This window comes from Capsella rubella, unplaced genomic scaffold, assembly GCF_000375325.1.
Source record: "Capsella rubella cultivar Monte Gargano unplaced genomic scaffold, Caprub1_0 scaffold_3, whole genome shotgun sequence".
NCBI lineage: Eukaryota > Viridiplantae > Streptophyta > Magnoliopsida > Brassicales > Brassicaceae > Capsella > Capsella rubella.
In genome coordinates this window covers 137697-162499 of record NW_006238921.1, presented here as the reverse complement: position 1 = coordinate 162499, position 24803 = coordinate 137697, and the positions used below count along the sequence as shown (strand labels likewise).

The 24803-nt window shown below is 38.6% G+C and overlaps 10 protein-coding genes across 12 annotated transcripts; 4 read left to right on the top strand and 6 right to left on the bottom strand.

The window, feature by feature from the left end:
• Positions 1–735: 735 nt before the first annotated feature.
• LOC17893910 lies at positions 736–3640 on the top strand. Of its 2 annotated transcripts, none has more exons than XM_006298876.2 (2): positions 736–1017; positions 3053–3640. In XM_006298876.2, exon 2 carries the CDS (start codon positions 3080–3082, stop codon positions 3614–3616), a length of 537 nt encoding a protein of 178 aa, XP_006298938.1. In that variant the 5' UTR covers positions 736–1017; positions 3053–3079; the 3' UTR covers positions 3617–3640. The 2 variants fall into 2 exon arrangements, with proteins under 2 accessions (XP_006298938.1, XP_023642141.1); XM_023786373.1 differs by having other exon boundaries at positions 737–1017; positions 2687–3640.
• A 445-nt stretch (positions 3641–4085) lies between these two features.
• Positions 4086–5848, top strand: LOC17891944 (universal stress protein A-like protein). Its single transcript, XM_006298615.2, has 4 exons — positions 4086–4325; positions 4866–4987; positions 5100–5218; positions 5556–5848. The coding sequence occupies exons 1-4, from the start codon at positions 4148–4150 to the stop codon at positions 5662–5664; spliced, it is 528 nt and encodes a 175-aa protein (XP_006298677.1). The 5' UTR covers positions 4086–4147; the 3' UTR covers positions 5665–5848.
• A 43-nt stretch (positions 5849–5891) lies between these two features.
• LOC17893408 (transcription factor MYB57) lies at positions 5892–7072 on the bottom strand. The gene is made up of 3 exons (XM_006299958.2): positions 6734–7072; positions 6502–6631; positions 5892–6412 (listed from the first exon to the last, which is right to left on the bottom strand). The coding sequence occupies exons 1-3, from the start codon at positions 6900–6902 to the stop codon at positions 6100–6102; spliced, it is 612 nt and encodes a 203-aa protein (XP_006300020.1). The 5' UTR covers positions 6903–7072; the 3' UTR covers positions 5892–6099.
• A 1366-nt stretch (positions 7073–8438) lies between these two features.
• On the bottom strand, positions 8439–12506 carry LOC17890746 (DEAD-box ATP-dependent RNA helicase 14). The gene is made up of 9 exons (XM_023786460.1): positions 12264–12506; positions 11695–12023; positions 11416–11565; positions 11102–11170; positions 10240–10509; positions 9790–10140; positions 9435–9712; positions 9006–9341; positions 8439–8895 (listed from the first exon to the last, which is right to left on the bottom strand). Exons 2-9 carry the CDS (start codon positions 11995–11997, stop codon positions 8766–8768), a joined length of 1887 nt encoding a protein of 628 aa, XP_023642228.1. The 5' UTR covers positions 11998–12023; positions 12264–12506; the 3' UTR covers positions 8439–8765.
• A 154-nt stretch (positions 12507–12660) lies between these two features.
• Positions 12661–15027, bottom strand: LOC17893693 (phosphoenolpyruvate/phosphate translocator 2, chloroplastic). The gene is made up of 9 exons (XM_006297844.2): positions 14491–15027; positions 14280–14402; positions 14051–14203; positions 13871–13956; positions 13689–13770; positions 13475–13594; positions 13304–13381; positions 13041–13170; positions 12661–12964 (listed from the first exon to the last, which is right to left on the bottom strand). Exons 1-9 carry the CDS (start codon positions 14779–14781, stop codon positions 12882–12884), a joined length of 1146 nt encoding a protein of 381 aa, XP_006297906.1. The 5' UTR covers positions 14782–15027; the 3' UTR covers positions 12661–12881.
• A 422-nt stretch (positions 15028–15449) lies between these two features.
• Positions 15450–17735, top strand: LOC17893072 (programmed cell death 6-interacting protein). Its single transcript, XM_006297392.2, has 3 exons — positions 15450–15987; positions 16080–16361; positions 16568–17735. The coding sequence occupies exons 1-3, from the start codon at positions 15583–15585 to the stop codon at positions 17426–17428; spliced, it is 1548 nt and encodes a 515-aa protein (XP_006297454.2). The 5' UTR covers positions 15450–15582; the 3' UTR covers positions 17429–17735.
• LOC17892748 (oleosin 5) lies at positions 17668–18546 on the bottom strand. Its single transcript, XM_023785561.1, has 2 exons — positions 18387–18546; positions 17668–18311 (listed from the first exon to the last, which is right to left on the bottom strand). Exons 1-2 carry the CDS (start codon positions 18492–18494, stop codon positions 17856–17858), a joined length of 564 nt encoding a protein of 187 aa, XP_023641329.1. The 5' UTR covers positions 18495–18546; the 3' UTR covers positions 17668–17855.
• A 93-nt stretch (positions 18547–18639) lies between these two features.
• On the bottom strand, positions 18640–19185 carry LOC111831442. Its single transcript, XM_023785562.1, has 3 exons — positions 19100–19185; positions 18967–18980; positions 18640–18881 (listed from the first exon to the last, which is right to left on the bottom strand). Exons 1-3 carry the CDS (start codon positions 19118–19120, stop codon positions 18689–18691), a joined length of 228 nt encoding a protein of 75 aa, XP_023641330.1. The 5' UTR covers positions 19121–19185; the 3' UTR covers positions 18640–18688.
• A 19-nt stretch (positions 19186–19204) lies between these two features.
• On the bottom strand, positions 19205–21408 carry LOC17891789 (putative pentatricopeptide repeat-containing protein At3g01580). The gene has a single exon (XM_006297095.2). It carries the CDS (start codon positions 21207–21209, stop codon positions 19227–19229), a length of 1983 nt encoding a protein of 660 aa, XP_006297157.1. The 5' UTR covers positions 21210–21408; the 3' UTR covers positions 19205–19226.
• A 195-nt stretch (positions 21409–21603) lies between these two features.
• LOC17891262 (putative glucose-6-phosphate 1-epimerase) lies at positions 21604–24459 on the top strand. 2 transcript variants are annotated; one of them, XM_023785858.1, is made up of 10 exons: positions 21604–21766; positions 21931–22021; positions 22248–22367; positions 22607–22681; positions 22960–23016; positions 23105–23262; positions 23373–23504; positions 23597–23699; positions 23777–23876; positions 23972–24459. In XM_023785858.1, exons 3-10 carry the CDS (start codon positions 22290–22292, stop codon positions 24187–24189), a joined length of 921 nt encoding a protein of 306 aa, XP_023641626.1. In that variant the 5' UTR covers positions 21604–21766; positions 21931–22021; positions 22248–22289; the 3' UTR covers positions 24190–24459. The 2 variants fall into 2 exon arrangements, with proteins under 2 accessions (XP_023641626.1, XP_023641625.1); XM_023785857.1 differs by having other exon boundaries at positions 21604–22021.
• Positions 24460–24803: the final 344 nt, after the last annotated feature.

Below are 24803 nucleotides of genomic sequence, written 5' to 3'. Positions count from 1 at the left end.
TCAGTTAATTAATTGTCCTATGAGACTAGTACTGTATATCCAAAGAAAAGAGGGTAATTAATTCATCGTCGAAACACTAACGTAATAAAGGAAAACATATACTAATCATTTCAAACATGCCCGGATATATATATATATATATATATATATATATATAGGAGTATTTAATTCGGAGTGCTATGAATAAGTATGTTGTTTATCTTATACTAAATGAGTAATGAGTATAAAAAAAAATATATATATATATACTAATAGAGAATAAAATACGAATTGCATAGGAATGCACATACAATAAGGGGACGAGTTCCCATAAATTGATTCTCTATGTCTTCGGGACTCATCAAACACAAAGTTCCGATATTTCCTGTAAACCCGTTTCCAAAACTATAATAATATATTGGCTGATTAATTATACTATTATACTACTCAAACCTTAATTAAGTATCTAACCGTCGACCCACTTGAGGCATTTTATTCGAATTAAACAGGGGATTTGTAACCATACATTTCACATAATTAATAAAACATTTATTTAGTATAGTGAAAATGCAAATACCCTTTTCACTTTATAATTTAGGTAATAAGTAAAAGTACTATATTATATGTGTAGAATAATGATGCTTTAAGAGAGCTTTTTGTAGCTGCTAAAAAATGGATTAAAATATTAGTGTAAGAGTCTTGCACATATGAGTCTGTATACTCTCATGAGACCAGGAGAGAGAGAGAGATGATTTTCAAAAGATAAACATAGAAAAAGAGAAGCTCTTGTTAACCGAAGATATAATATAATGCGTATTTATAGATCAGATCACATCTTTATCCTTCTTCTTCTTCTTCTTCTTCTACTCTTTCTCTTCCCAAACCCATTAGAACAGAAACTTTTACTAAAGACCCGAAAACAGATCTGAGATTTTTGCTTTTGTTTTTGTTGATGTCTTCCATACAGTGGAGGTTTTCAAACAGGATCCCTTGCTTTTGAGTTGGGTTAATTAATTACTCGATCTGACATTAATTAAGGTATGTAACCATTTGATAATCCTCCCTTTGATGTCTCCATTGCTGTTGTCTCGATAATTTGTTTTTTTTTTTCATGTTTTAGTCTCCTTTTAAGACATTTTATAGGTAAATGGGTAACTAGAAAATGTTGTGACTTGGCAAAAAAACGCAAGAAATTGTTAACAAAGCTTAACTATTAGATATATATGTCATAAATTGTTAGGTTACATCATCCATTTATTATAGGCGTTTCAATTTGAAAGAAGTAGGTAATACTTTATATATGCAATAATAATGTTCGGATTCATATCCAAATTGAATGTTGCGTTTACAATTGATTGGCTTATTATGTACCTAGTTAAACACAGCATTTTGGTTAGCTAAATACAGTTTTCCTGGTATGAAATAGCATCATTAATATAAGAGTACGTACTGTCTCAACATAAAATCAAAATGTGTGTTATTTTCTCTAACTAACTACATTACACTACACTAAATAAAGGATATTGCACTATATATAGATGTAGCTAGTGGTTAATATTGTTGAATTTTTTGCATCAAGTAAATAATCTCTTTGGACAAAAACAAAAACTCGATGGAAAGAACATGTAAATAGACAAACTGTATTCTATACGGGTTCGTACATGTCAGGCTAATTATTTATTCTACAACGCCGAAGAAACTTAATTTTTTTTTTTTTTTTTACTCGACTTAATTATTATGTACAATTTTTTTTTTTTTTTAACCTTCTTACAAGTGAAAAAGGGACAATCGTACTTTTTCACCTTTTAACTTTCCTTTTTAGTAACATGCATATCGAAAGATAAAAACCTTTTTATTTATTTATTTTTCGAGAGATTTTTTTTTTTTTTTTAATACTGCTAGTATGATAAATGCTACTATCGCATACTAAATCATAAAACGAATCTAATCCTTTAAAAATCCTACTAGATTTTATTATTATAGACATTTTGTTTCGTATCACATTAATAATAATTAATATATTCTTATCACATTAATAATAATTAATATATATGTATATATATATATTGTCTTGTTATGATATTGTGTAATACTTGTAGCTTTGAATGGGCCACGTAATTGGGCCATGCTAGGAACCGGCAACCCATGTGAGATATGATCTCCCACACTATTATAATCAAAATCAAACGGATAGCTCTAATTATTCTGTTTAAAAATAAGATCGTCTTATTTTTACTCCGAATACTGTGTTACTTATATGTGTGTATAGTTTACAAGTATATGGAGAAAATGTTTAAAATCAATAGGGGGAGTAGTTAGTGTATAAGTGTGTATATTTTAAAAAGCTACCGTACCATAAGATTCTTACCATAAAGAGCCAAAAATATAATAAACTTATATAGTATTACTCATCTCCACGATAAGACACCTTTTTTTTTTTTTTTTTTCCCTAGCCAACAAAAAAAACTTCAGATTCATCATATCTCCAACGCGCTCGCTAGCGTTCTCAGTTTCTTTCATTTTTTTTATTACAACCTAACAGAGACCAGTCAACTACTTGTCTTGACCAAACCAGTCTCAGTTTATATCAAAAGTAAACAGAATTTGTAACGTTGAAACTTGAAATGTAATTCTTTTACCTCAACTCGGCACAAGGGTTTGCGGCTAATTTCTAGAATTCTCGTTGACGCAAGAAAAATATTGTCAGCATAATAAAGTGGAAGCAGTGGAGAAAACGCGCCAAAGAGGGAGCGTGAGTGAGATTTGAATGCACCTGAAACTGTCTGGTCAATAAGTTAAAAGTGCATGGGAAAAATCTTCGTTGCTGTTTCCAATATCCCTCTCTCTCTCTCTCTCTCTTTTAGTCTTTCTAGTGAGTATTATTATTATTTTTCTTTCTTTTACAGTATCAACATAGTGTAGTATACACTCGTATTCATATATGGACAAAAATATGTATATCTGAAGAAGGAAATGCTTATTATGGTCGCAAAAAATGAGAGTATCATAGTCTATTATTATATGTTGAGTTTGTAAGCTTTTTTTTTTGTGGTTTGTTTTATAATATTGGCAGGCAGGTTTATTAATTTTTTAAAAAAAAATGGAGGAGGAAAGGGAAAAGCCGCATCGAGTTTCACGTAAGTTAGACCAGAGTGGATCCCACTGGATTCAAGGAGCCGTTGAAGCGCCGAGATGCTCCGGGAAAAGGTGCCGGTCTTGGGCGGCGGCGGCCATCGCTGACTGCGTGGCGCTCTGCTGCTGTCCCTGCGCCGTCGTGAACCTCCTCACTCTCGCCTTCGTCAAGGTCCCATGGATGATCGGGCGGAAATGTATAGGCCGTAGTGGCCGGAGTAAGAAGCGGAGGAAGAAAGTCAACCGTTTTCATGAGAGGTCGGCGGAGATGGTGGGTGGTGGGTGCTGCGGTGGCGGAGATGGAGATGGAGATGGAGAGTTGGACGACCACCGGTTTGTGGTGGAGAGAGATGGGAGTTTGACAAAGGAGGAAGACAAAACGGCGTCGTTAGAAGAGACGAGAATAAGTGCGAGAGTGGAAGCGGAGAGAGTGTGGTTGGAGCTGTACCAGATCGGCCATCTTGGCTTTGGCAGACTCTCCTTCTCTGGAATTCATCCTTCTTAATCAAATTATTCTTACATTATACAATTCATTCCTTACTCTCTCTAGCTATACAGCGTCTTTTTTCCAAAACATAACAAAAACTAAATATATACATATATGTTTTGTGAAATTCTTTTAGGGCAGCTAATAAAAAAATATATTCCATTTAATTCTTCCTACTCATAAAGTTATTTCATTAAGAAAAAAGAAAAAAATGTAAATACGAATGTTTTTGGTTAAATGGTTTTAAACTATTATGATACAATATGTATGTAGTATAGATATGGGCTCATTAATTTGGGCCCTTACCGTAGGGCTTGCACAATGATTAGTAATAAATAAGAGGGTCATTTTGGAAATTAAAGAACTTGTTGTTGATAGCTGTCCCGTAACAGAAACAACGCGTATTATAGCATACATATGAGACTGCTAAGCTAAAGTACGCATGTAAACGTAGTGCGCGCAATAGAATAGGTGTTGTGTTTCCCGATCATCTGCTCTCTGACCAAAGTCGAGAATCCCCCAAATTCCCAAAACACAGAGAGAGAGAAAATGGGGAGCGAGGCGACAAAAGTGATGGTGGCGGTGAACGGTTCGACGATAAAAGACTACCCTCACCCTTCGATCAGCAGCAAAAGAGCTTTCGAGTGGACTCTGGAGAAGATCGTCAGGTCCAACACTTGTGACTTCAAGATTCTCTTGCTCCATGTCCAAGTCGTCGACGAAGACGGTTCTTCTCTTCTCTCCCCCCCCCCCCCCCTTCTTTTTATTTTATTTTATTTTATCACCTTCCTGCTTATAAGATCTCTGTGTGACGTTAATTATGATCGTAGATTGGGTTGTGGGATGGATGATCATGTCGGTTTGAGTTTCCCTAGAGTTTTTTTTTGTTTGCTTATCAAAAAAAAAAAATGATCATCTTACTTAGTTCGAATTAACTCCATAGAATGCGTGACGTGATTCCCATTTGTATCACAAGTGTCGGTCCGTGAGATCATCTCTTTCTCGGCTTTCGTTTTTGCTTTGATCTTACATTTAATGGTTAATTACCATAATCTTGAGAATTCTTGTTTGTGTGATGAGAATATATACACATATCAATCTGATGCCTTCCTTGATTGTTGAGAGATATGTTAGTGGAGAAAATTAAAGATTCTTGTTTTGTTCTGTTTCTCACCCCCCTTGAGTGGGGGAGATGTAAGTGGTTTTGCTTATACGATTCTTAAGGTGTTTACTTAAAAGCTTGTTCTGTTTCTGAATTGGAAACCAGGTTTTGATGAAGTTGACAGCATTTATGCTTCCCCTGATGATTTCCGAAACATGAGAGAAACTAACAAGGCTAAAGGTCTTCACCTTCTCGAGTTTTTCGTTAAAAAATGTCATGAGATTGGGGTATTAACTCTCTCTTTTTTTTAGCCTCCTCCTCATCTCATCCACTTATATCCTCCTCTAACTGATAACTACTTTCATCTTGTGATGTTCTTCATCAATGCAAAACTTGTAGGTTGCTTGCGAGGCCTGGATTAAGATTGGTGATCCCAAGGATGTAATTTGCCAAGAAGTGAGCCGAGTCCGACCAGATTTTCTGGTTGTCGGAAGCCGTGGTCTTGGCCGCTTTCAAAAGTGCGTAAACATTACTCACAACCCCTACTTGATTTATTGCTTCAAACCAGTATGTATATATCTCAACTAGTTAGTTATTAAACTGCAATGGTGAAAACACCAATCAGACTTTTAACTGATGTAGTGTAAAGGATTGCAGCTTGATAGGATTTTCACTTTTGACAGAAATTTGAAGTTTGAATAGATTAGTAGTGTTAGACGAGACAGGAACAGAGCCCAACAAGGGAATTATCATTCTAAGTTTTATACTAGCATTGACCTAGGCATACTAGACTAATAGTTTTGTTTTGTGATAATAATATGGGTCTGGTCTTTTCTCACTCTCTTGGCATTGCAGGGTCTTTGTGGGGACTGTGAGCGCGTTCTGTGTGAAACATGCCCAGTGTCCAGTTATGACGATCAAACGCAACGCCGATGAAACTCCCAGTGATCCAGCTGATGACTAAGAAAACAACAACGTCCTTTCTTTGATTTATTGCAGAGAGTGCTTTTGTGTGTACAAAAATACAAAATTCATACCCCTATCCCTATATACATGTGATCTGTGTATGTCTGTATGTGTGCAGCCTGCTACTTTTTGGAATTGGCTTTCAAACTGAAACAACTACTACTATATATTTCATTTCTATATATTTATCTTTCATATACACAGTACAGATTGAAGAAAGAAAAAACAAATCTCAACATAAAAAACAGCTCGAATTTGAAAACAAAAGAAAGACTAGTACACATATTTTCTTTAACGAACAGAGGTAACGACTTTCATATGTATAATATGTATATTAATTGCAACAACACCAAAGAACGTACCATACCAAAAAAAAAAAGAAAAAAGAAAAGAGATCAGCTCGGGGATATAAATAAAGAAACGTAGGACTATCTTAAATCACATGGTGGTCACCATTGAGCAAGTGGACGGGCCACAGATCTTCAACGTTCCAGTAATTCTCGTTTGATTGTTCTACCACATTAAACGTTGTCGTCGCCGGAGAGAAGCTCTCAGCCATGTCGATGGCTTTGCCGGAGCTGCCTTGGTCAGTCGTCGTCATCCCTGAGCTCTGTGAGTTTCCCGAACAATGTTGATGCATCATATTCTTCGGCGGTACTTTCATGTGTCTCTGAATCTTTGTCCTCCAAAAGTTCTTTATCTCGTTGTCCGTTCTTCCCGGGAGATGCTTCGCAATCTTGGACCACCTATATATACAACCAGACCACAATTTAGTTTTTCTACTTCGTATTACGTACGCACGCATGTAGTCATGATGAAACTATATATGTAAGACCTGTTTCCAAGCTTAGCATGAAGCTGAATGATCAAAAGTTGTTCTTCTGCGGTTATGTTCCCTCGCCGCACATCTGGTCGGAGATAGTTCAGCCACCGGAGCCGACAGCTTTTTCCCGTACGTTTTAGACCTTAATTAATACATGTAAACAGGTAAATATATTCATTGCATATATAACATATCATTAAAAAAAACATACATAATACGTGAGAGTGCAAATCCATATATATACCAGAGGCTTTGGCGACAGAGTTCCAAAGACCTTCACCGTGATTAAGAATGTAATTAAAGAGGATGAAGTCTTCTTCCATAGTCCATGGCCCTTTCCTCACTGTTCCTTCTTCTTCTTTCTGCGATGTTATCGTCGCTTTGCCTCTCCCTTTCTTCTTCATTGTCTCCATCGATTCTTTTTTTTCTTTCAATGCGCTATGATCAAGATCGAGAGAGATACCCGAGGCGGGAAGATGAGCAACAACTGTTTTGTTTTTATAGGGTTGTGGCTATACTCCTATTGATTGGAAATAGAAAGCAGAGTTTTTCAAGTGAAACTTATATTACAAAAAAAAAAATCAATGAAATATGTAAATATTTGATTACAAAAGTACTTGATGATATAACTCTTATATAACAAATTAATAATCAAATGAGAACTTCACGTCCACACAAATTATAAACAGTGAGAAGAAAGAAAGTACAAAATATTGAATTAAAGCAAAGCTTGACAGAAACATTACACATATCGTTTATGTAAAATAACGACTTCTTCCTAACCCTCTATCACTTTTCTGAGCCAATATTTTATTTAGTTAACAAGATAAATGAATTTCTTTTCGTTTGAAACACAAATTGGCATTTTTGTTTCATCCTTGCTATATTTTATTTTACCACATCTAAAATACAACTGTGTTTTGGTCACATATTTTTTTTGTTTGTGTGTATGATTTTGATTTAGCATTTTAAATTGAAGAATCTAAAATATTAGAGAGGGAAAATAAAATGAAAGTTGTAAAAATAGCGTTAGCTTCTGGGAAATTAATTGAGAAGGTTCGGTGTAATTCATATGCCAAATTTAGTAAGTGATGTTTTGTGGCTGAAATTTTTAATGATGTGTCAGCTTACAATTCAGTTAAATTAATTACTGTAACCTGTAAGACAGTAGTAACTATTGATATTATAAACCAAATTAAAAGACTTTGCCGGGTTTCTCCAAAATATACATAGAAAAATAAGGCTGTACTTAAAATAGTCGTTAAAAAAATTAGGATTCGAAAATAAACCTTTGAACTGTCTATCATTCCATATATGAAATAATTTTTACAATATTAGTTGGTTGTGCTCGGTTGATAATTAATTAATTTGAAGGATACAAGGGTTTATCTCGTAAAGACCAATGAGATAATTAAGATAGATTTGATACTAGTGGAAAATAAACCATGTGTGTGAACATGTACAACTAGCAAGTGAGCTTTGATTTTTAAGATTTGAGGAGTTCATGATTCGTTTAGTTGTAAAAGGAAAATTAATTTGTAACCACAAAAAACAAGACTCTGTTTGTAGACTAATAAGGCTGTCATCAATTATATTATCATCAAAGTACACAAGACACACTCTTTCCTCCTTAGACTCACCAAACTTCTTTTCCCAAACTTTTTATTTCTTTCTTTTTTTTTTTTTTGAAAATAAAAAACTAATTAGATTATCAAATAGTCTTAGTATTCACATTAACATCGGTGATCATCGGTGATAAAAATGCATGATGAAAAACAAGAAAAGTGGGTTCGGTTGAGAATGGTTTCAGGAATTTGAAGTCGGGACTTTTTTAGTACCTCTGTAAATTTACAAGAGTACCTGTAAATTCCGCAGGCCAGATGTCATGCAAGTTTCCAGTTAAAGCAAACTGCACTTGTTATACCAGATTGAACCTTACGTAACCGAGATCACAAACACCACTCTAATTTAATAATTAAAGATGCTACATAATCCCACAACACGTAAAAGTTACTCCTATCGAATAAAAAACAGTCTTTACCAGTCTCTGAATTGCATGATTAAAAATATTTGAAATACAAACTATAAGATATCAAATGTTGATTGTGAACGTAAGTTTTCCAATGGGAGGTGTCTTCTTGATCTTGTTTTTTTTTCAAATTCTTCACCGGCCAAAAAAAAATATATAATGTCGGAGGTAGTAAGGGATATATTTCCATCCAATAACAACACATTCTTCTGTCACTTGGTCTTTATCAGGCTTGTTTCTCCCTTCTTTATCTGTGTTTCATCATGGCCTCGTGGAAGCTGCGAGGAGGAGATCCAGAGGAAGACGGTGGTGGAGCTCTGTTGAATCTCTCAGGGCTACGGCTCCTTTCACGCTCTCTTCCCCATCCGCTACTGCTTCTGTTTCTCATCCAAAAGTTATACAACATCTCTCAAGTCACAACCATAATTTCTATAAAAATACAACATAATAGTATATTTTAAAAGAAGACGTCATTATGTTAATTTACCTGTCACGCGGAGCAAAGCCACCTCTGCCCCCATAACCAGAATCGCCACCTCTGGCACCATAACCAGAGTCGCCACCACGACCACGGCCTCCGGATGGGGGACCCCAGCGACTGTATTTGTTCATTCCACCACCACCACGTGTAGCCATTTCACGGATCTGTTGAGGAACTTGCTGGTTTGCTCCTTCCAAGATTTTGATCAGATCCGAAGCATGTTTTGAATCTTGATCACCAAAGAATGTGAATGCATGACCAGTCGCTCCGGCTCTTCCTGTTCTTCCAATTCTATGAACATAGTCTTCCACTCCATTGGGGAAATCATAGTTTACGACCGCCCTGTGATATCAGATTGTGTTAGCTAATATAATCATATCAAGTAACAATTTCATGATCTGTTTTTGAAGTTTGCGATATGGATTAAATTAATACCTGATGTCCTTTACGTCCAGTCCACGAGCAGCAACATCGGTTGCAACTAGAACCGGAGTCCTGCCACTGCGGAACTGATTAAGAACATTGTCTCTCTCAGGCTGGGACTTGTCTCCATGAATAGCAGCAGCTCCAAATTGGCGGGTTAGATTGCGTGTTAGTTGATCACACATCCTTTTGGTTGAGCAGAATATTATCACCTTCGAACCTGGTTCCTGAGACCGCAAGATCTGCTCTAACCTCCTCTGTTTCTCCATTGGTGCTACCACTTCAATGTGCTGTCCAAAAAAGCACAACAATCAGATTGAATTTCATGAAACGTCAGCAGAATCAATAAATTCAGGTCAGGCCAAACCTGTGTGATTGACTTGTTAGCCACAAGCTCATCAACATTGCCAATGTTGACTTGAGCAGGGTTAACAAGTAAGTCGGCTGCAATTTTCCTAACTCCCTTAGGCCATGTAGCTGTGTACATAAGGGTTTGACGCTTAGTGGGAATTTCTTTCACAATCTTCCTTATCTGTGGTTCAAAACCCATGTCCAACATTCTATCTGCCTCATCTAACACAAGGTAAGAAATTTGACGCAGACTAATTCTCCTCATTTCAAGGATATCATTCAATCTCCCAGGAGTTGCAACCACAATATCTGCTCCTCTTTCTAAATCCCTCAGCTGAGGGCCTTTAGGTGCACCACCATACAAACACTGAAATAGAGGTAACAAGACCAGGCATTTAGTATCCATTAGACAGAAACTATGAAAGTAGCATGTCAAAGGTTTACAAGTTCAGAAACTTCTACTTACAGTACACGAAATTCTTGATGACCTTCCAAACTTAACAGCTTCTTCTTGGATTTGAGTGGCCAGCTCCCTCGTTGGAGACAATACCAAAATTGTTGGGCCCATTCGCGAATCATTTCGGATGCGTTGAAGATGCATAAATCCAGGAATCAAGTAACCCAAAGTTTTTCCCGAGCCAGTTTTAGCAATGGCTACTATGTCCCTACCTTGAATAGCAATTGGCCATGACTGAGCTTGAATTGGAGTTGGAGCAGAGAAACCTGCACTGAGTACCTAAGAAAGCAGAAAACCAGGCTTTCCAATGAGAAGTGGAACACCAAGGTTCTTTTGGGCTTAGGGAGTGGTAGCTCATGTCAGAAGAAGCACCATCCCCCATTTGCAGGCGGCAAAAGATTACTGATGAAACCTGCAGCAGGAGGACGCCTCTTCTTCTGTCTGGACCCGGTGGTGAAATGAATCATCACACCATTAACAGGCCCTGCCACGAGCTGGAATGATTTGGGAAGCCCTTTCCAAAAAATTTGGTCCACCATATAGGACACTCCAAATAATTTGCAAGGACCTCAAAGAAGTGGCACAGTGTACGACATTAGCTCCTCCCAGGAGCAAACATCGCACCTGGGAAAAAGAAAAAGAAAAAAGGGTGCATATGGCATAAAACTTTGTCTCTAAATGTTAAACCTAAGTCGATTTAGCTTGGCGAAAAAATTAGTATACTATTAGGGAAACCAAGCTAGGTTCAAAAATCAAACCCCAGCATAAAACTCAATACAGATTTGGCTCATTGGTAGAACAGTTATAAAGGAAAGAAAGGTTTGAGGGTTCCTAAGTCTTTACAATTTACTATGACAATATAAATTCATACCTCCCGCAGAAGCTCAGGAGGAAAACCAGTAGCTTCAAAGGACATTATAGGCGGTGGAACTTGCCCCCCCTGAAAAAAAAGGGAAAAGAGATATCAGTTACTAGAGGAAATAAAAAAGGTTTATAGAAATGAAACATGTCAAAGCCAAATAGGCTGTCTTAAGTGATGACTGCTCAAGAGGAACACATAATTTTTTAAAAAAAAATTGAACAACTAAACTGTTGAGGCAACTTGGTAGGGAACACCAGCACAAGGGTCTACCAACAACAAGAAATACAAACGACGGTTGTTCAAGGAAGCTTTTAGATACTTACACTGACAGTAATTTCATGACGGCGAGAGTAGGCCTCAGGGGACACTTCACTTCTGGGAGCTGATGAAGGAGGAGGACCTCTGGCAGATGTTGCACCATATGCAACTCCGTTAGCAGCACCATTGGAATAAGGAGGTCCATTCCTGCCACCCTTTAATAGATTTTGAGCAAACAAATAACATTTCGTTTAGCAATCAGTAGCAAATAATGCAAGAGAAAGGGTATAATAGTTGTTAAAGAAAAGCAAAGGTACAAAGAGGAGAGAAAAACTGGTGAGTACCTCACTAAACCTGGAGGCAGAGTCGTTCTTAAGGGAAGGTTCGGTGCCTCTGGCATACTTATCATCATCCTTGCGAGGAGCATAGCCGCCAACATTAGGTAGGGATGAAGGAGGTTGAGCCTGAACGGAAGAGGTGACAGAGACAGCAGCAGCAGGTCTCTCGTACTGAGTAACGTTGGTCTCAGGATTCCAAAAGTACAAGTAGCCGGTTCGATCATCGACAAGGCCTTTCCATGGTTTGGGGAGAGAATGGTCCTCAGGTGCATAACGGACGGCAGAAGGAGCAGCAGCGGTAGCAGCCATAGCAACACCAACAAAGAGTATTCAATCTACAAATTCAAGTTAATTAAACAATCAATTAAAAAATAATAAAGGCATCCAAAAAACGATCGAGCACAGATCTGGATTAGAAAGAGAAACCCTAAAACGTAAAAGTATAAAATCCAGAGGATTCGATCGATCAGAATACAAGAAAAAACAAAGAGCAAACGGAGAGAGAAAACTCGGATGACAAAATAAAGGGAATCAGAGAGAAAGTAAATGCAAAAGGAGATGAGAAACGCGGGTACCTGATGATGATGTTCAAGTGTTGCGGAGAAGAGGATGCTGGATGTGGAAATCGAACAACCACCACCACCAGGTTATAGATTTATTAACTAGTGTCGGGTCAAATCCTCCTAACTCGACAGATTTGAGATTCCTTTTTTTCTCCCTCCTTTGCTAATCTCTCTCTCTCTCTCTAAAAAAGAACTATCTACGCCACAAGAAGGAAGCGTAGAGAGAGAGAAAAAAAGAGAGGGAGGTATGTGTGTGAGTCGTCCCGTTTCATTAGGTTTATACAACTTACCAATCTCAACCAAAAAAATATCTGCGTCCCTTCCTTAACGAGCCGCCTCCTTCTCTTTTGGGCCTTCTAAAGTCTTCTAATAACTTTAAACCCAAGCCCATTAATTCCTCAGACGGAAATACAAAAATACCCCCCCGGATGGTGGGATTGGGGGATATCTTTCTTTCTTTCTTTGATGATTTGTGAAAGGAATTAACAAACATTCTCTCATGTAATGGTGTATAAAACGACGACATGATTGAACCAACAAATAATAACACCAAACTCATCAGGCAGAATATAATGATTGATTAGAGAGCCTTCTACAGTTCTTTTTTTTTTTTTTTATACAGACAAATTTTCAACAACCTTTTGGATTTGGTTTTACTTTTACTCTTTTGGCTCTGCTGTACAAATAAACTCCAGCTAGTGCAGTCGCCGTACCTGTTTCAGAGTTTATTTAGAAACCAAAACAATAAACCCCTCTCGCTCCCTTCAACACAAAATATTAGTCGTGTACCTATAGCATTAAGAGGTGAAACTGGAGTTTGGAAGAACATTATGGATGATGTTATAACCACCACACGCTTCACGCAGTTCCCTACCGAGTGTGTTACTGGCGACACCATCTCCAGTATCATATACGATACCTATATCCCGATTGTTAATTTCAGACACACTCTACTTAATTAATGCTCTGATATTTATTGTGGAACCAAATTAGCATTAACTAGATTTACCAAAACACCTAACTTGATACGCAGTTAATTAATAGGGACTAACCTGTTGGTAGCTATGCAAGCAAACACCAGCAAGAAGAGACATGACGCAAAACTCTTTCACTGACACTCCCTGGCTTGTCTGTCAAGCAACCAACCACAACAAAAAAAAAACATATCTCATCACTTCTTTAGTCTGTTTCTTTTGGAGACCTAACTATATCAGTTTACTTACAGCTATTTGTAACTGCGAAGGAGTAAGCTTAAACCCATCCATGATGATTGCTACAGGGACCAGTAAGACAAAGGATATAATGGTTATTACTGAGAAAAGGTTGATGTTGTCCAAAGCTTCCTGTTTCGACAGAAACATTAGCATCTATATTTGTCGATTACTATAGTAGGCTTCTTCTCGAGAGGATAACTTATTCGGATCCTTTTTTCTATACCTTTCCGACCATGAACTTTTTACTGAGAACATTCCGTGATTGGTTGGTTACATTAGACGCCATCGCACTGCAGAAACCAATCCTGCTTCATCAGAAAGAAACATCAGTTAAAATCCTATAGAAAGTTCATCAAGAAGATTACTTTTTTGTTTGTTTGTTTGTTTGTTTGTTGTTGTTCATACCAATTGAAAGAAGCTTCTGTAAAAGATGCTAAAGAGACTCCAGCGACAATTGGTAACAACGAACAAACAATCCACAAACTTGGCCACTGTGTCATCAATCAAAATTTCAAATCAAAACCCCTTTATTTTTGTTTTTGTATAGATAAAGTCTGAAGACGTGTGTCTCTCTGTTTTGCGTACCTCACCAAGCAAGAGAACAGAGAACAAGACGGTGAAGAAAGGCTCCATTGCTTTGATTGTGTGTGTGAAAGAGACGTTTACTCTTCCCAAGCTCACGTTTGTTAACAAGTTTCCTAACGTGTGAGCAGCTGCTAGTTGTGCGATCGCCGTGAACTGAATATAATAATTTGACCAAAAATTACGAAAACAGAGTATCTCCCCTGTTTTAAGGAATCGGTAATGATTTTACCTGAGAAGGAGCAAATTTGGGGCGTGGATGGAGTTTGAGGAGCCACAGTATTGCAATCATCAAGGTTCCACACCCTAATTGAAAAGCTGTTACAGTGGCTGGATAAGGATAAACCCTAAGAACCTGGGATGAAGCGAAAGTAGGTTCGGAGTCATTCTCACTCGGTATGTATATATATATATATATGGATTTAATGAAGCAAAGAAGGAACCTGTTTGTTGAAGATGTTGTAGTAGATATTGAGAAGGTACCAAACCCCGAACATGCCTCCTAGCTTCAAGCCTTTGACCAAACTTTCGGATTTCGAATCTCCTCCATCCACATCCTCGGGAGCAGTAGCTGACTTGAGCTTGAAGCCATTGGATCTGTATAGGTTCGGTCTCCAAGGAAAAGAGGTAGAAGATGAAAAAGGTATGCTTCTCCTGCTCAACGCAGTAGACTTGACAACGAAAAATGGAGATGGAAGTCTTGGATTTGAGGTTACAAATGTAAGAGGAAACATAATTAAAATGTTCCTTAATTCTGAAGAAATGTGAATGAGAGATCGATGGACCAAGATCTACATAAAAATCCTAAGGCAATTGTTGTTGTCGGGTTTCGACAAGTTACCATGGATTCCTTGAACTTTCTTTGTCCTTCGTACTCTGTAATGGGTAAGAGTATGTTTAATGAATGGAACTAATAAGTGTGTGAGTGTCTCCTCATCTTTTCATGTAAGAAGAAGAAAAAAGAGAAGTTTCAGTGTAATTTTGGATCCATATATAATAAATTTATTTACAAAGAGTATGGTGTGATTTTTGTCTCTCGTTCTCTCGTATGCCGCCGACATTTATTTTCCCCAATACATTAAAAATAAGATGGATAAACTCTAAGAATTGTCTTCGTTTCAAATCAACAACGGTAGAATGTATTATATATGTAATTAGTTTCGTTAAAAGTGTACGTAAAAGCAGAAGAGGGCAAAATTATCCACCACAATTAATTCAAATGGGTTTTGATTTGTGTATATGGAAGAAAGGTTAGGGGAAGATGTGTGGATGATATGGAAAGGGGCCTGGTGTGTTTAAACATGTGGATGTTGTATTTGCATGCACCTGATTGGTGGGGTGCCCATTGCCAAAAATGCCAATCAATTTCATTTGTTGTTGCCTTGTGTTATTTTCTTCCTAAACAATATGTATTCACATTGCGATGGATGATGGAAGGTGATATATAAAAAGGAAAAAGGCCCATAGAACTCTTGTAAGCCCACAAAGACAGAGATCGAGGGTCCAGAACCTTCTTGGGAGCCAGTCAGAGGTTTATGATGTCCAGAGGAGAAGAATCTCTCTCTAGTAAATTAAAATTGAAAGCAAAAGAACAGAATCTACAAGCGTCCGACGAGAAAATTCCGATGAGTAGTCAGTTTATGGATAAACAGATAATGGATCCTCCCTCTTTATCCCCTCCACCTTCCACTGATTTCACCCATCTCATCAACAATCAGGACCACTACGATCACCAGAAGCATCTGCTCGGCGATACCGGAGGATTCGACTCCAACATCATCGTTCCTAGCTATGATTTCCTGCCCATTCGTCCTTCCTCCGCCGCTCCATTGTCTCACTCTGCGTTAGATCTCGCCGCCGGATCTACCGCTACTACTGAGTCTAGGGTTTATTCGTCCGCCTCTGATTTTAAACCTATTTCCACTTTGCCTAACAACACGGTACTTGTTCATTTCATACTTCTCTTTGGATCTTCCTCTTTTTTTTTTTTGGGTCTTCCTTATATTGATATTTTTATGCTCTTGGTTGACAGGGTTTTGGATCTCTCGACTCTATTGAACCTTCAAAGCTTGTTCCTGACAAGGGTCACCACCATATGTCTAACACCACCATTTTATCTGAGATTGATAGGACTATGAAGAAGCATACAGATACCTTGCTTCATGTAATGGAAGCTGTCAATGCACGTCTAACTCAGCTTGAGACCAGAACCCAATATCTCGAAAACCTGGTCGATGATCTCAAAGTTTCTCTTGACAACACTCACGGCACCACTGATGGCAAATTCAGACAGCTTAAAAATATCCTTTTAGAGGTACCGTAACTTTTTTTCCCAGAATACTTTTCGATAGTTATCATCTCAAATTAGAATTTAGATTTTGCACATGTTCTGCCTTTCGGATGATGACAAATTGGTATTAAATCCTTGCGTATTCTTTTCCCTGGCAAATTTTTATCTTTATTATCCCTGGCAAATTGCAAATATTTAGCTTATAATACGTTATTGTGAATTGCGTGCAGGTGCAGAGTGGTGTGCAACTATTGAAGGATAAACAAGAAATGGTCGAAGCTCAGCCTCAGCTTTCAAAGCATCATTTATCCAAAGTTGATCCCAATGGTCAATCGCCCTCACCAGTCCCTGTGAAGCAAATACCGCAGTTTCCTCTTACTTCCTTCCAACAATCACCATCTTCCGCTGCTGCTCCTTCCCAGCCACCTTCCTCTCAACTACTTGCTCAGCTACCTACTAAGTTTTCTCCTCAACAAGAGCCCTATTGCCCTCCGCCTATTCATTCCCAACTACCCCCGCCAAACCAGCCTCCTTACCAACCACCTTACCAGTCACAGTACCCTCCACAGCCACCGCCATCATTAGGCTACAACCTCGAGGAACAACCGTCACATCCAATGCAGTCTTACCCACCAAACCGTCCTGGTTCTGCCCCTTCTCAGCACTTGTACAACCCTCCCCAACCACAGCCATCAATGTACGATGGAGCAGGTGATAGATCTCATTCAGGTTTTCCTTCTGGCTACTCGTCTGAACCTTACCCATTCACTGGTTCACCAGTGGCATCAGCGAAACCGCCACATATAAGTAACAGTGGAACTGGTTACCCACAGCTCTCAAATCCACGTCCATTGCCAATGGCTTCAGCCGTCAGCAGCAGCAGCGGTTCTAGTTCCACGAGATCCGAAAGCAGAGTCCCAATCGATGATGTAATCGACAGGGTGACAACCATGGGATTTCCAAGGGACCAAGTTGGAGCAACAGTGAAAAAACTGACTGAAAACGGCCAGGCTGTTGACCTCAACGTGGTTCTGGATAAGTTGATGAACGAAGGAGGAGCTCCACCTGGAGGTTGGTCTGGTGGTCGGTAGCCATCGGTTTAGCTGACTCTGTACAGAGAACTATATACCAATTATCGATTTTCGGATCACCCTAGTGACCAACCAAATATCGAGCTTGTAACCCATTGTGAAGAGAATGTCAGTTACTCTGTGTTTGAAGCTTTGATACAATACTTTTTTTGTTTCTTTTCTTGTATATGACCATTCTGTAAATAAAATGAGCTACCAGTCAAATCTATTACCGATGGAAGAAAGTACTCATCAATAAATAAACAAAGAACTGATTGAAAATATAGAAGCAAAACGTCTCGGACATTATTGTTACAGATAAAAAAAAGAAAGAAAACTAAACTCAAAAGGAGCGTACAAGCAAATGCAAACACTTAAAACAAAACACAAACATCAAAAACTAACAGTCGATCCTTTTATTCACCATTGTTCACTCAACACACACGCTTTACGTGGATGCCACTCGGACCTCGTGAGTCTTGGTGTCTCTGACATTATGCCCCTTGGTGGTGTCTCTAACATCGAATGTCTTGGTCTCTCGGACATCATGAGCTCTGTCTTCTATGGTTTGTCCAGCATCTTTAGTCCTCTGTCCCACGTACTCTGCCATGTCCGCCAAACGCTGCTTTGCTTCCTCCAGCTCTTCCGGAATGTGCTCTCCAGCCCGGCGGATGTAGTTGAGTACCCACGACATGGATGATAGTCCAGTGAGACCTATCGCCCCTGACGCCAAGAATCCGGTCATAGCTAGACCGATCACAAAGGCTGCTGGTACGATTACCGGACTGAAGATGAGAAACAACGGGAATGCTAGCATTAGTCCGATAACTGTACCGGCTAATGTCAAACCAGCTATAGTCAGCAGCGTCCCTCCAACAGGAACACCGACAAACACAGCTAGCACCTGCATGCACGTGCGTCACGTTAAAATCACATACATATGCATAGCTGAGATTCGAAGTAGGAATGTAAAAAGGACCTGAGTGGAAGAAGGGCCACTCTGGGGATAAAGGACTTTGATGCCTCCTTCGTGCTGGCGTTGAGGGTGCACTTGAAGCTGATGTGAATGTGTGCGAACGTCCGCCATTGATCCTCCAAAAGTTCAAGCTTAATTAGAGAGCTTCTGAAAAAAAGAGAGTGTTAACTTAATCGATGGCTTCATGCCTTTAAGGCTTGAGAACTGAGATCGGTTTTGAGCGAGATGGTGTGTGAACATGACACGTAACAGAGTGACGTGGCATCTGAGAAGCTTGCATGAGTAACAAGTTTCGTTTCCTCTTTTTATTTAACCTTCACTGCGAATCCGATGATACCAATGAGATGGACAAAGAAGACTACCTTAGTGTCAGGTGGTGGAGCCATTATTATGAAAATGTCTGTTTTACCCTTCAAATCAGAGTTGAACAATATCATCGAACTCTCTTTGAATCTCCTCATCGAAAATCTTCTGAATTGACTTAACAAGCATGTGGCACTGCTCGAAAATGGTTTCACCACATTCAGTTTACAGCTTCAGTGGAACAATGAGGATGCCATAAAAAGAGCCAAGGAAATAGTACCTAGTGTGTTTCTCCTACGAAAGGGATTCCTCTGGTTAGGTATGGTTTCAAAAGCAAACAGACAATAATATTGAGATTGTTGAATAGATCATGCAGAGTAGTCAAGATCTGATCTGCAAAACTCAGTACATACCTGTGATGAATTCAAGACCATGTATGATGTATCGTTCCCCAGAAAGAGATCCGTCGTAGGCTTAAATCCCCACACTTTTATTGCTTTTGACAGAGATCTTGACGTCAAAGCTTATGCATGCACTGAATCACAAGCTATCTCCCTCATATTCTAAGGACACAGATTTTTCCAAGTCTGCTTTCATATGCATATCCAGCTCTCTGAGCAATCCATAAACCGGCTCTTTGTCAGGATGCAAATCATCATCCGCCACAAATCTATGTACCTTTCTTGTTATCTCAATCAAACTCTCTGCCAGTCCTTTCTTAATTCCTCTCTGCTTCACTGAGCTTCTCAACTTTTCCACATTCTCCCATCCTCCTTTAACCCCATACAGATTCGACATTAACATGTAATAACCAGCATGATTGGATTCCAATTCAAAAAGATTCTTTGCTACAGTTTCTGCCATCTCACTATTCTGATGAATCCTACACGCGCCTAAAAGAGTACCCAAGATTTGAGGCGTTGGTGAAAAAGGCATCCGCTTTGTGATTTCAATGGCAGTATCTAGTTCTCCTACACGACCGAGAAGATCAACCAATACAGCATAGTGTTCTAAGTTAGGAACAAATCTGTAGTCATTCACCATCAACTCAAAGATTCTCAACCCCTCGTGTATCAAACCTGCATGACTACATGCAGATAAGATTGAGAGAAATGTCACTTCGTTAGGCTCAACTTCTGAGCTGTTGACCATGTGATTAAATGTCTCCAGCGCTTTAAAGCCCTTCCCATGAATTCCATAACCAGTGATCAAAGAGGTCCAAACCACAGTGTCCTTTAGAGTAATCTCATTGAATACTTTAGAAGCATTGCCTAGACTGCCACATCTCGAGTAAAGCTCTACAAGAGATGCTCCTATGAATGTGTTACTGTCAAATCCAAATTTAATCACATAACTATGAAAGCATTCAGCTTGCTCGAGAAAACCCAACTCTGAACATGACCCTAGAACCTTGACCATAAGAATAGCATCAGGCCTGGTATTATTTTTCAGCAGCATCATGGAAAACTCCTCAATTGATCTGTGAGCCATTCCATTTAATGTAAAGCCACTTATCAAAGCAACCCAAGAGACCGCATCTTTCCTTGGAATCATGGAGAAAACAGCATAAGCTTCGTCGGGGGAGAAACACTTCATATACATATCAACTAGAGCAGTAGATACTTTCACTTCTGTCACTAAACCTTTCGTAATGGCTAATTCATGAGTCTTCCTACCTTGCTCTAAATCACGAGCAGCTGCACAAGCTTGTAAAACACAGAGCACAGTAGCTACGTTCGGTTCTGTTCCGCTAACCATCATTTCACTGAAGACACGCAATGCTTCAGCGGCAGCTCCATTTTGAACGTAGCAAGCAATCAGTGTGCTCCAAGATATAACATCTTTCTCTGCCATCATCTTGAACAAATTAACCGCTTCCTTGAAAGATTTCGACTTTGCATAACAGTTCAATAGCGAATTTACTAAAGACAAATCGTTTGAAAACCCACGCCTCATCACAAAACCATGCACACATCCCCCAAGCCTTGAATTCGATAACTTTGTACATGCAGAAACTAGTGTGACTAGAGTTACCCGATCAGGAGTAACATCCGAAGCCATAGCCATTCTCCTAAAAAACTCAATGGCCTGAACAGGAGACCCGTTTTTCTCAAACCCAGAAACCATAGAAGACCATGTCACTAAATCAGGCTTCTCCAACTCATTAAACACCTTCAAAGCTTCGGTCATTCTCCCACATTTCACATACATATAAATCAGAGAAGATCCAACATAAAGGTCAGACCCAAAAGTGAAATCCTTTTTCACAAACGCATGAATCATTTCCCCAAACTTAACTTCCCGCAACTCCCCGCAGGCTTTGAGAGCAACTGGAAGCGTGAAATTATCAGGCTTTTCTTCATCGCGAAACATTTGACTAAACTGACAGAGGACATCTTCCCATTGTTTATCTCTAGATAAACTCTTAAGAAAAGTATTCCACTGGTATAAGCTTCTCTTCGTCATTTCGCCGAACACCTGGCATGCACCCACGGAAGAAGAAAGCTTACGCAACAAACACATCCAAATCCCCTGAAATTAAAATTTATATTTGTGAATTCGATAGAAAAAAAGTTCCATCGATCTTGTCGCTTCTACATTGTTTGAGCAATCCAAAATTTTCTTCTCGTAGTAACATTGCGACGGAGAGAGTTCAAACTTCAAGCCTAAACATGAAGCGCCAAATAGACTACATTCGACGACGACGTTTAGTGTTATACAGTTTGGGCCTGACTCCGCTGCACCAGCAGTACTCTTCCTTTTTATCTGTGGACCTTTTTGATTGGTCGACCTTTATTGTATTAATTTATGAGTGTCCTTCCCTTTGTATTATAATGATATTTAAACTTTTGAAATATCAACCACGGATAAACATAACAATTAAAGAACAATAAATAAAGATCTATTTAGTAATTAAGGAAAGAAATAAAAAGACACGTGGCAGTATCAGAGCTAATACAGTTATTGAGAATTGGAACAGCTACAAATACGCACAAAGCGTCCTCCTCCTCCTCCTCCTTGGTTCGTCTTCTTCAAGCTCTTCTCTGACTCACATAACCCAGATTTTGAAGAACTCCGAGGTCTGCATTTTCTACTCTCTCGATCTTAATTTCTCGCTCTCTCCTCTTGATCTCTTTTTATCTCCGGTCTACATTTGAGCTACTTTTCTTGTTATTATCGTCACGTTGTGTGTCGCCTAGTGTATAGAGTCGTCTCTGATTTTGATTTTTGAAGAAACGCGTAGAGTTCGGTGGAAGTTGTTCAGATCAGAAGCCGATCGCGGAGTCGTTTGATTACGTCGCAGTCCCCACGATTTCCCCAAAATTCGATCAAACGTAAGCTTGAATCTTTCCCTTTTGCTTTTGTTCGATGCTCTTCGATTTCTTTATTATTTCTTGATTTCCCCTTTTTCCGGAATTGATTCCGTTTTTTTTTTTTTATCTCTTCTGATTATTCTAACTATTGATTTGTCCGTATATTCCCATTTTTATTATTATGCTAGTTTGGTAAACGGTTGTGTGTTCTTATAAAGTTGCATCTGGGTTTTGGTTGTTGGTGTAGTTTCGAGTGAAAAGGAATCGATTCTTCAAGGGAATAAAAGCGATGCCTTTGAATTTAGGCAACGATGGCGATGGTTCGTCCCGCATTATTTTGACTGAGCCTCGCGGTTCAACTGCTGAGGTTTGCTGACTGTTTTACCTTCCTCTATTGTTTTTGAGGATCTTGAATTTCAGTTACTACTACTTTTCAGTTGTTAGTATGAGCCTTATTACCTTTTTTAGTATGAGATGTTTATCCTCAAGGAGTATAAAAATGAAACATGCTATTCAAATTTTCTGCTTCCATTGGTTGTTTTCATGTTTAGAGAAAACTCTTTGAGGTGTTGTTGAGTTACATATTCTCGGATTCAAATCTTCCAGGTGCTTCTATTTGGAGGACAAGTCATTTCTTGGAAAAATGAAAGGAGGGAAGAACTGCTTTATATGAGCAGCAAGGTAAATTTCAATCCAATATTGTCTTTAGACTTAAATCGTAAAGAGCTCTGATGGGGAGTCACTCAATTAACTCCAAACCCTCTGAGGAGCTCTGCCTCAGTTCTGAATTTTTGCTCCATAGCTTCTCATTTTCTGTCACCTGTAACTTTGACTTGTTGACAGAGATGAATCCATGTTCCTTCATAGCTTAAAATATATATAAATAGACACAATCACTGCCCATTGAGGAGTGAGGCAAAAATGTTTTAACTAGTATATAATCTGGTCTGTCTCATTAGGCTCAATATAAGCCACCCAAGGCGATCAGAGGAGGAATACCTGTTTGCTTTCCACAGGTTTGTCATCTCCTGTATTTTGAGATAGTTGAATAACCTTCTTCCGTAGTTTTGTACTGCCATTAAGCATACTGTGTCATATTTGCAGTTTGGAAACTTTGGTGGACTTGAGCGGCATGGATTTGTCCGGAACAGATTCTGGTCATATGATGAAGATCCTTCGCCTCTGTCTCCTGCTAACAAACAATCATCAGTTGATCTGATATTGAAGTCCACAGAAGATGACCTGAAGACCTGGCCTCACAGGTGTGTGCTTTAACTTATACTCTGATCTATGATATGGATGTTTTGTATGTGCTTTCTTATTATCATCTCTCTTTGTCTAACTTCATCTTTCCTCGGTGATATTGATGCAGTTTTGAACTCCGTATTCGCATTTCTATCAGCCCTGGGAAGCTTACTTTGATCCCCCGTGTGAGGAACATTGACTCAAAGGCATTCTCCTTTATGTTTGCACTGCGGAACTACTTATATGTATCAGACATAAGGTGTGCCTTTCAAATTTCTTCTCATCTGATTTCCTCTACTTAATACTGCTTTCTTTTCTGAGTAGTAATTCATGTGGGTATTGAATTTTCAGTGAAGTACGAGTAGAGGGATTGGAGACACTGGATTATCTAGACAATTTGATGGGTAAAGAAAGATTCACAGAGCAAGCAGACGCGATTACCTTTGACGGCGAGGTGAGTTTTCCCCTTAAATTTTTTCGAAGAAAGGAAAAAAATTTCAGCAAGATTGATATAGAGTCAGTTATGAGCAGGTAGATAGAGTGTACTTGAACACACCAACAAAGATTGCGGTGATAGATCATGAGCGAAAGAGAACAATCGAGTTGCGAAAGGAAGGCATGCCCAATGCAGGTAAAGGAGAACATTTCTTTCTTCATACATTTTGAAAGAAAATTTGTTTTTTGAGTGTTGGTTTAATTCTAATGGATGGAGTTGGAAACGGGCAGTTGTGTGGAACCCTTGGGACAAAAAGGCAAAGACAATAGCTGATATGGGAGATGAAGACTACAAAACAATGCTTTGTGTAGATTCAGGAGCAATCGAGCCTCCTGTATTGTTAAAGCCTCGTGAAGAGTGGAAAGGCAGACAAGAACTATCCATTGTCTCATCCAGTTACTGCAGCGGACAGCTTGATCCACGCAAGGTTCTTTACGGAGATAACTGATGATTTTCTTTTTTTTTCACTTACTTAGTAAAAACAATAATAATAAGCCATGATCTCATTATCAGTCAACAACAACTCTCTAAGGCTAAAAGTCTAGATTTATGTCTTGTATTGGAACTTTGGAGATATTATCCTTTGTGGATTGTTGTTGTTGTTGTTTACACAGAGAGGTCGCGGTCACATTTTGTAACGTTGACTCTTGTGTTTTGACCGTCACATTTATGTACTGGGTTTTTTTTGATTCGTGAAATAAGAATATTATCATCATTATCTCTCTGTTATACTTTTGAATTTGTATATTAGAGAACACTAGAATGAGTTTGTTTTGTCAAGTACTACTCTACTTAATGATAGATAAAGTAGATAAAAAGATGAAAACGTGTTTTTTACAACGTATATTTGACGTTGGTCATAGCAGTAATTGCATCTATTTTCAACGGATAATGTGAAGTACCAACGGTAAGTTGTCCTGTCTCAGCTTTGGGGGTTAGTTTTCTTGAATCATCATTACTAGTTAGTTCAGAAACTACTACAGTGCTAGTCTACTAATACGCAATTAAAAGATTATAATTAATTACTCTAGTTATTTAAGTAAAAGTGTGAGTTTTACTGTA

Coding starts and splice junctions, on each gene's coding strand:
- LOC17893072 (XM_006297392.2), top strand. CDS start 15,583: ATGATGTCCAGAGGAGAAGAATCTCTCTCTAGTAAATTAAAATTGAAA. Junction 15,988..16,079: donor CCACTTTGCCTAACAACACG/GTACTTGTTCAT, acceptor CTTGGTTGACAG/GGTTTTGGATCTCTCGACTC. Junction 16,362..16,567: donor TTAAAAATATCCTTTTAGAG/GTACCGTAACTT, acceptor AATTGCGTGCAG/GTGCAGAGTGGTGTGCAACT.
- LOC17891262 (XM_023785858.1), top strand. CDS start 22,290: ATGCCTTTGAATTTAGGCAACGATGGCGATGGTTCGTCCCGCATTATT. Junction 23,505..23,596: donor TTATATGTATCAGACATAAG/GTGTGCCTTTCA, acceptor TTGAATTTTCAG/TGAAGTACGAGTAGAGGGAT. Junction 23,877..23,971: donor GGAAGGCATGCCCAATGCAG/GTAAAGGAGAAC, acceptor GGAAACGGGCAG/TTGTGTGGAACCCTTGGGAC.
- LOC17893910 (XM_006298876.2), top strand. CDS start 3,080: ATGGAGGAGGAAAGGGAAAAGCCGCATCGAGTTTCACGTAAGTTAGAC.
- LOC17893408 (XM_006299958.2), bottom strand. CDS start 6,902: ATGGAGACAATGAAGAAGAAAGGGAGAGGCAAAGCGACGATAACATCG. Junction 6,632..6,733: donor CTCTGTCGCCAAAGCCTCTG/GTATATATATGG, acceptor GTATTAATTAAG/GTCTAAAACGTACGGGAAAA. Junction 6,413..6,501: donor CATGCTAAGCTTGGAAACAG/GTCTTACATATA, acceptor TTGTATATATAG/GTGGTCCAAGATTGCGAAGC.
- LOC111831442 (XM_023785562.1), bottom strand. CDS start 19,120: ATGGTCTTGAATTCATCACAG.
- LOC17893693 (XM_006297844.2), bottom strand. CDS start 14,781: ATGTTTCCTCTTACATTTGTAACCTCAAATCCAAGACTTCCATCTCCA. Junction 14,403..14,490: donor ACAACATCTTCAACAAACAG/GTTCCTTCTTTG, acceptor GCTTCATCCCAG/GTTCTTAGGGTTTATCCTTA. Junction 13,595..13,688: donor AAAAGTTCATGGTCGGAAAG/GTATAGAAAAAA, acceptor CTGTCGAAACAG/GAAGCTTTGGACAACATCAA.
- LOC17892748 (XM_023785561.1), bottom strand. CDS start 18,494: ATGGCGGACGTTCGCACACATTCACATCAGCTTCAAGTGCACCCTCAA. Junction 18,312..18,386: donor GTGGCCCTTCTTCCACTCAG/GTCCTTTTTACA, acceptor ACGTGCATGCAG/GTGCTAGCTGTGTTTGTCGG.
- LOC17891944 (XM_006298615.2), top strand. CDS start 4,148: ATGGGGAGCGAGGCGACAAAAGTGATGGTGGCGGTGAACGGTTCGACG. Junction 4,326..4,865: donor CCAAGTCGTCGACGAAGACG/GTTCTTCTCTTC, acceptor ATTGGAAACCAG/GTTTTGATGAAGTTGACAGC. Junction 4,988..5,099: donor AAAAATGTCATGAGATTGGG/GTATTAACTCTC, acceptor CAAAACTTGTAG/GTTGCTTGCGAGGCCTGGAT.
- LOC17891789 (XM_006297095.2), bottom strand. CDS start 21,209: ATGTGTTTGTTGCGTAAGCTTTCTTCTTCCGTGGGTGCATGCCAGGTG.
- LOC17890746 (XM_023786460.1), bottom strand. CDS start 11,997: ATGGCTGCTACCGCTGCTGCTCCTTCTGCCGTCCGTTATGCACCTGAG. Junction 10,141..10,239: donor CATCAAGAATTTCGTGTACT/GTAAGTAGAAGT, acceptor CCTCTATTTCAG/TGTTTGTATGGTGGTGCACC. Junction 9,342..9,434: donor CTGGACGTAAAGGACATCAG/GTATTAATTTAA, acceptor CTGATATCACAG/GGCGGTCGTAAACTATGATT.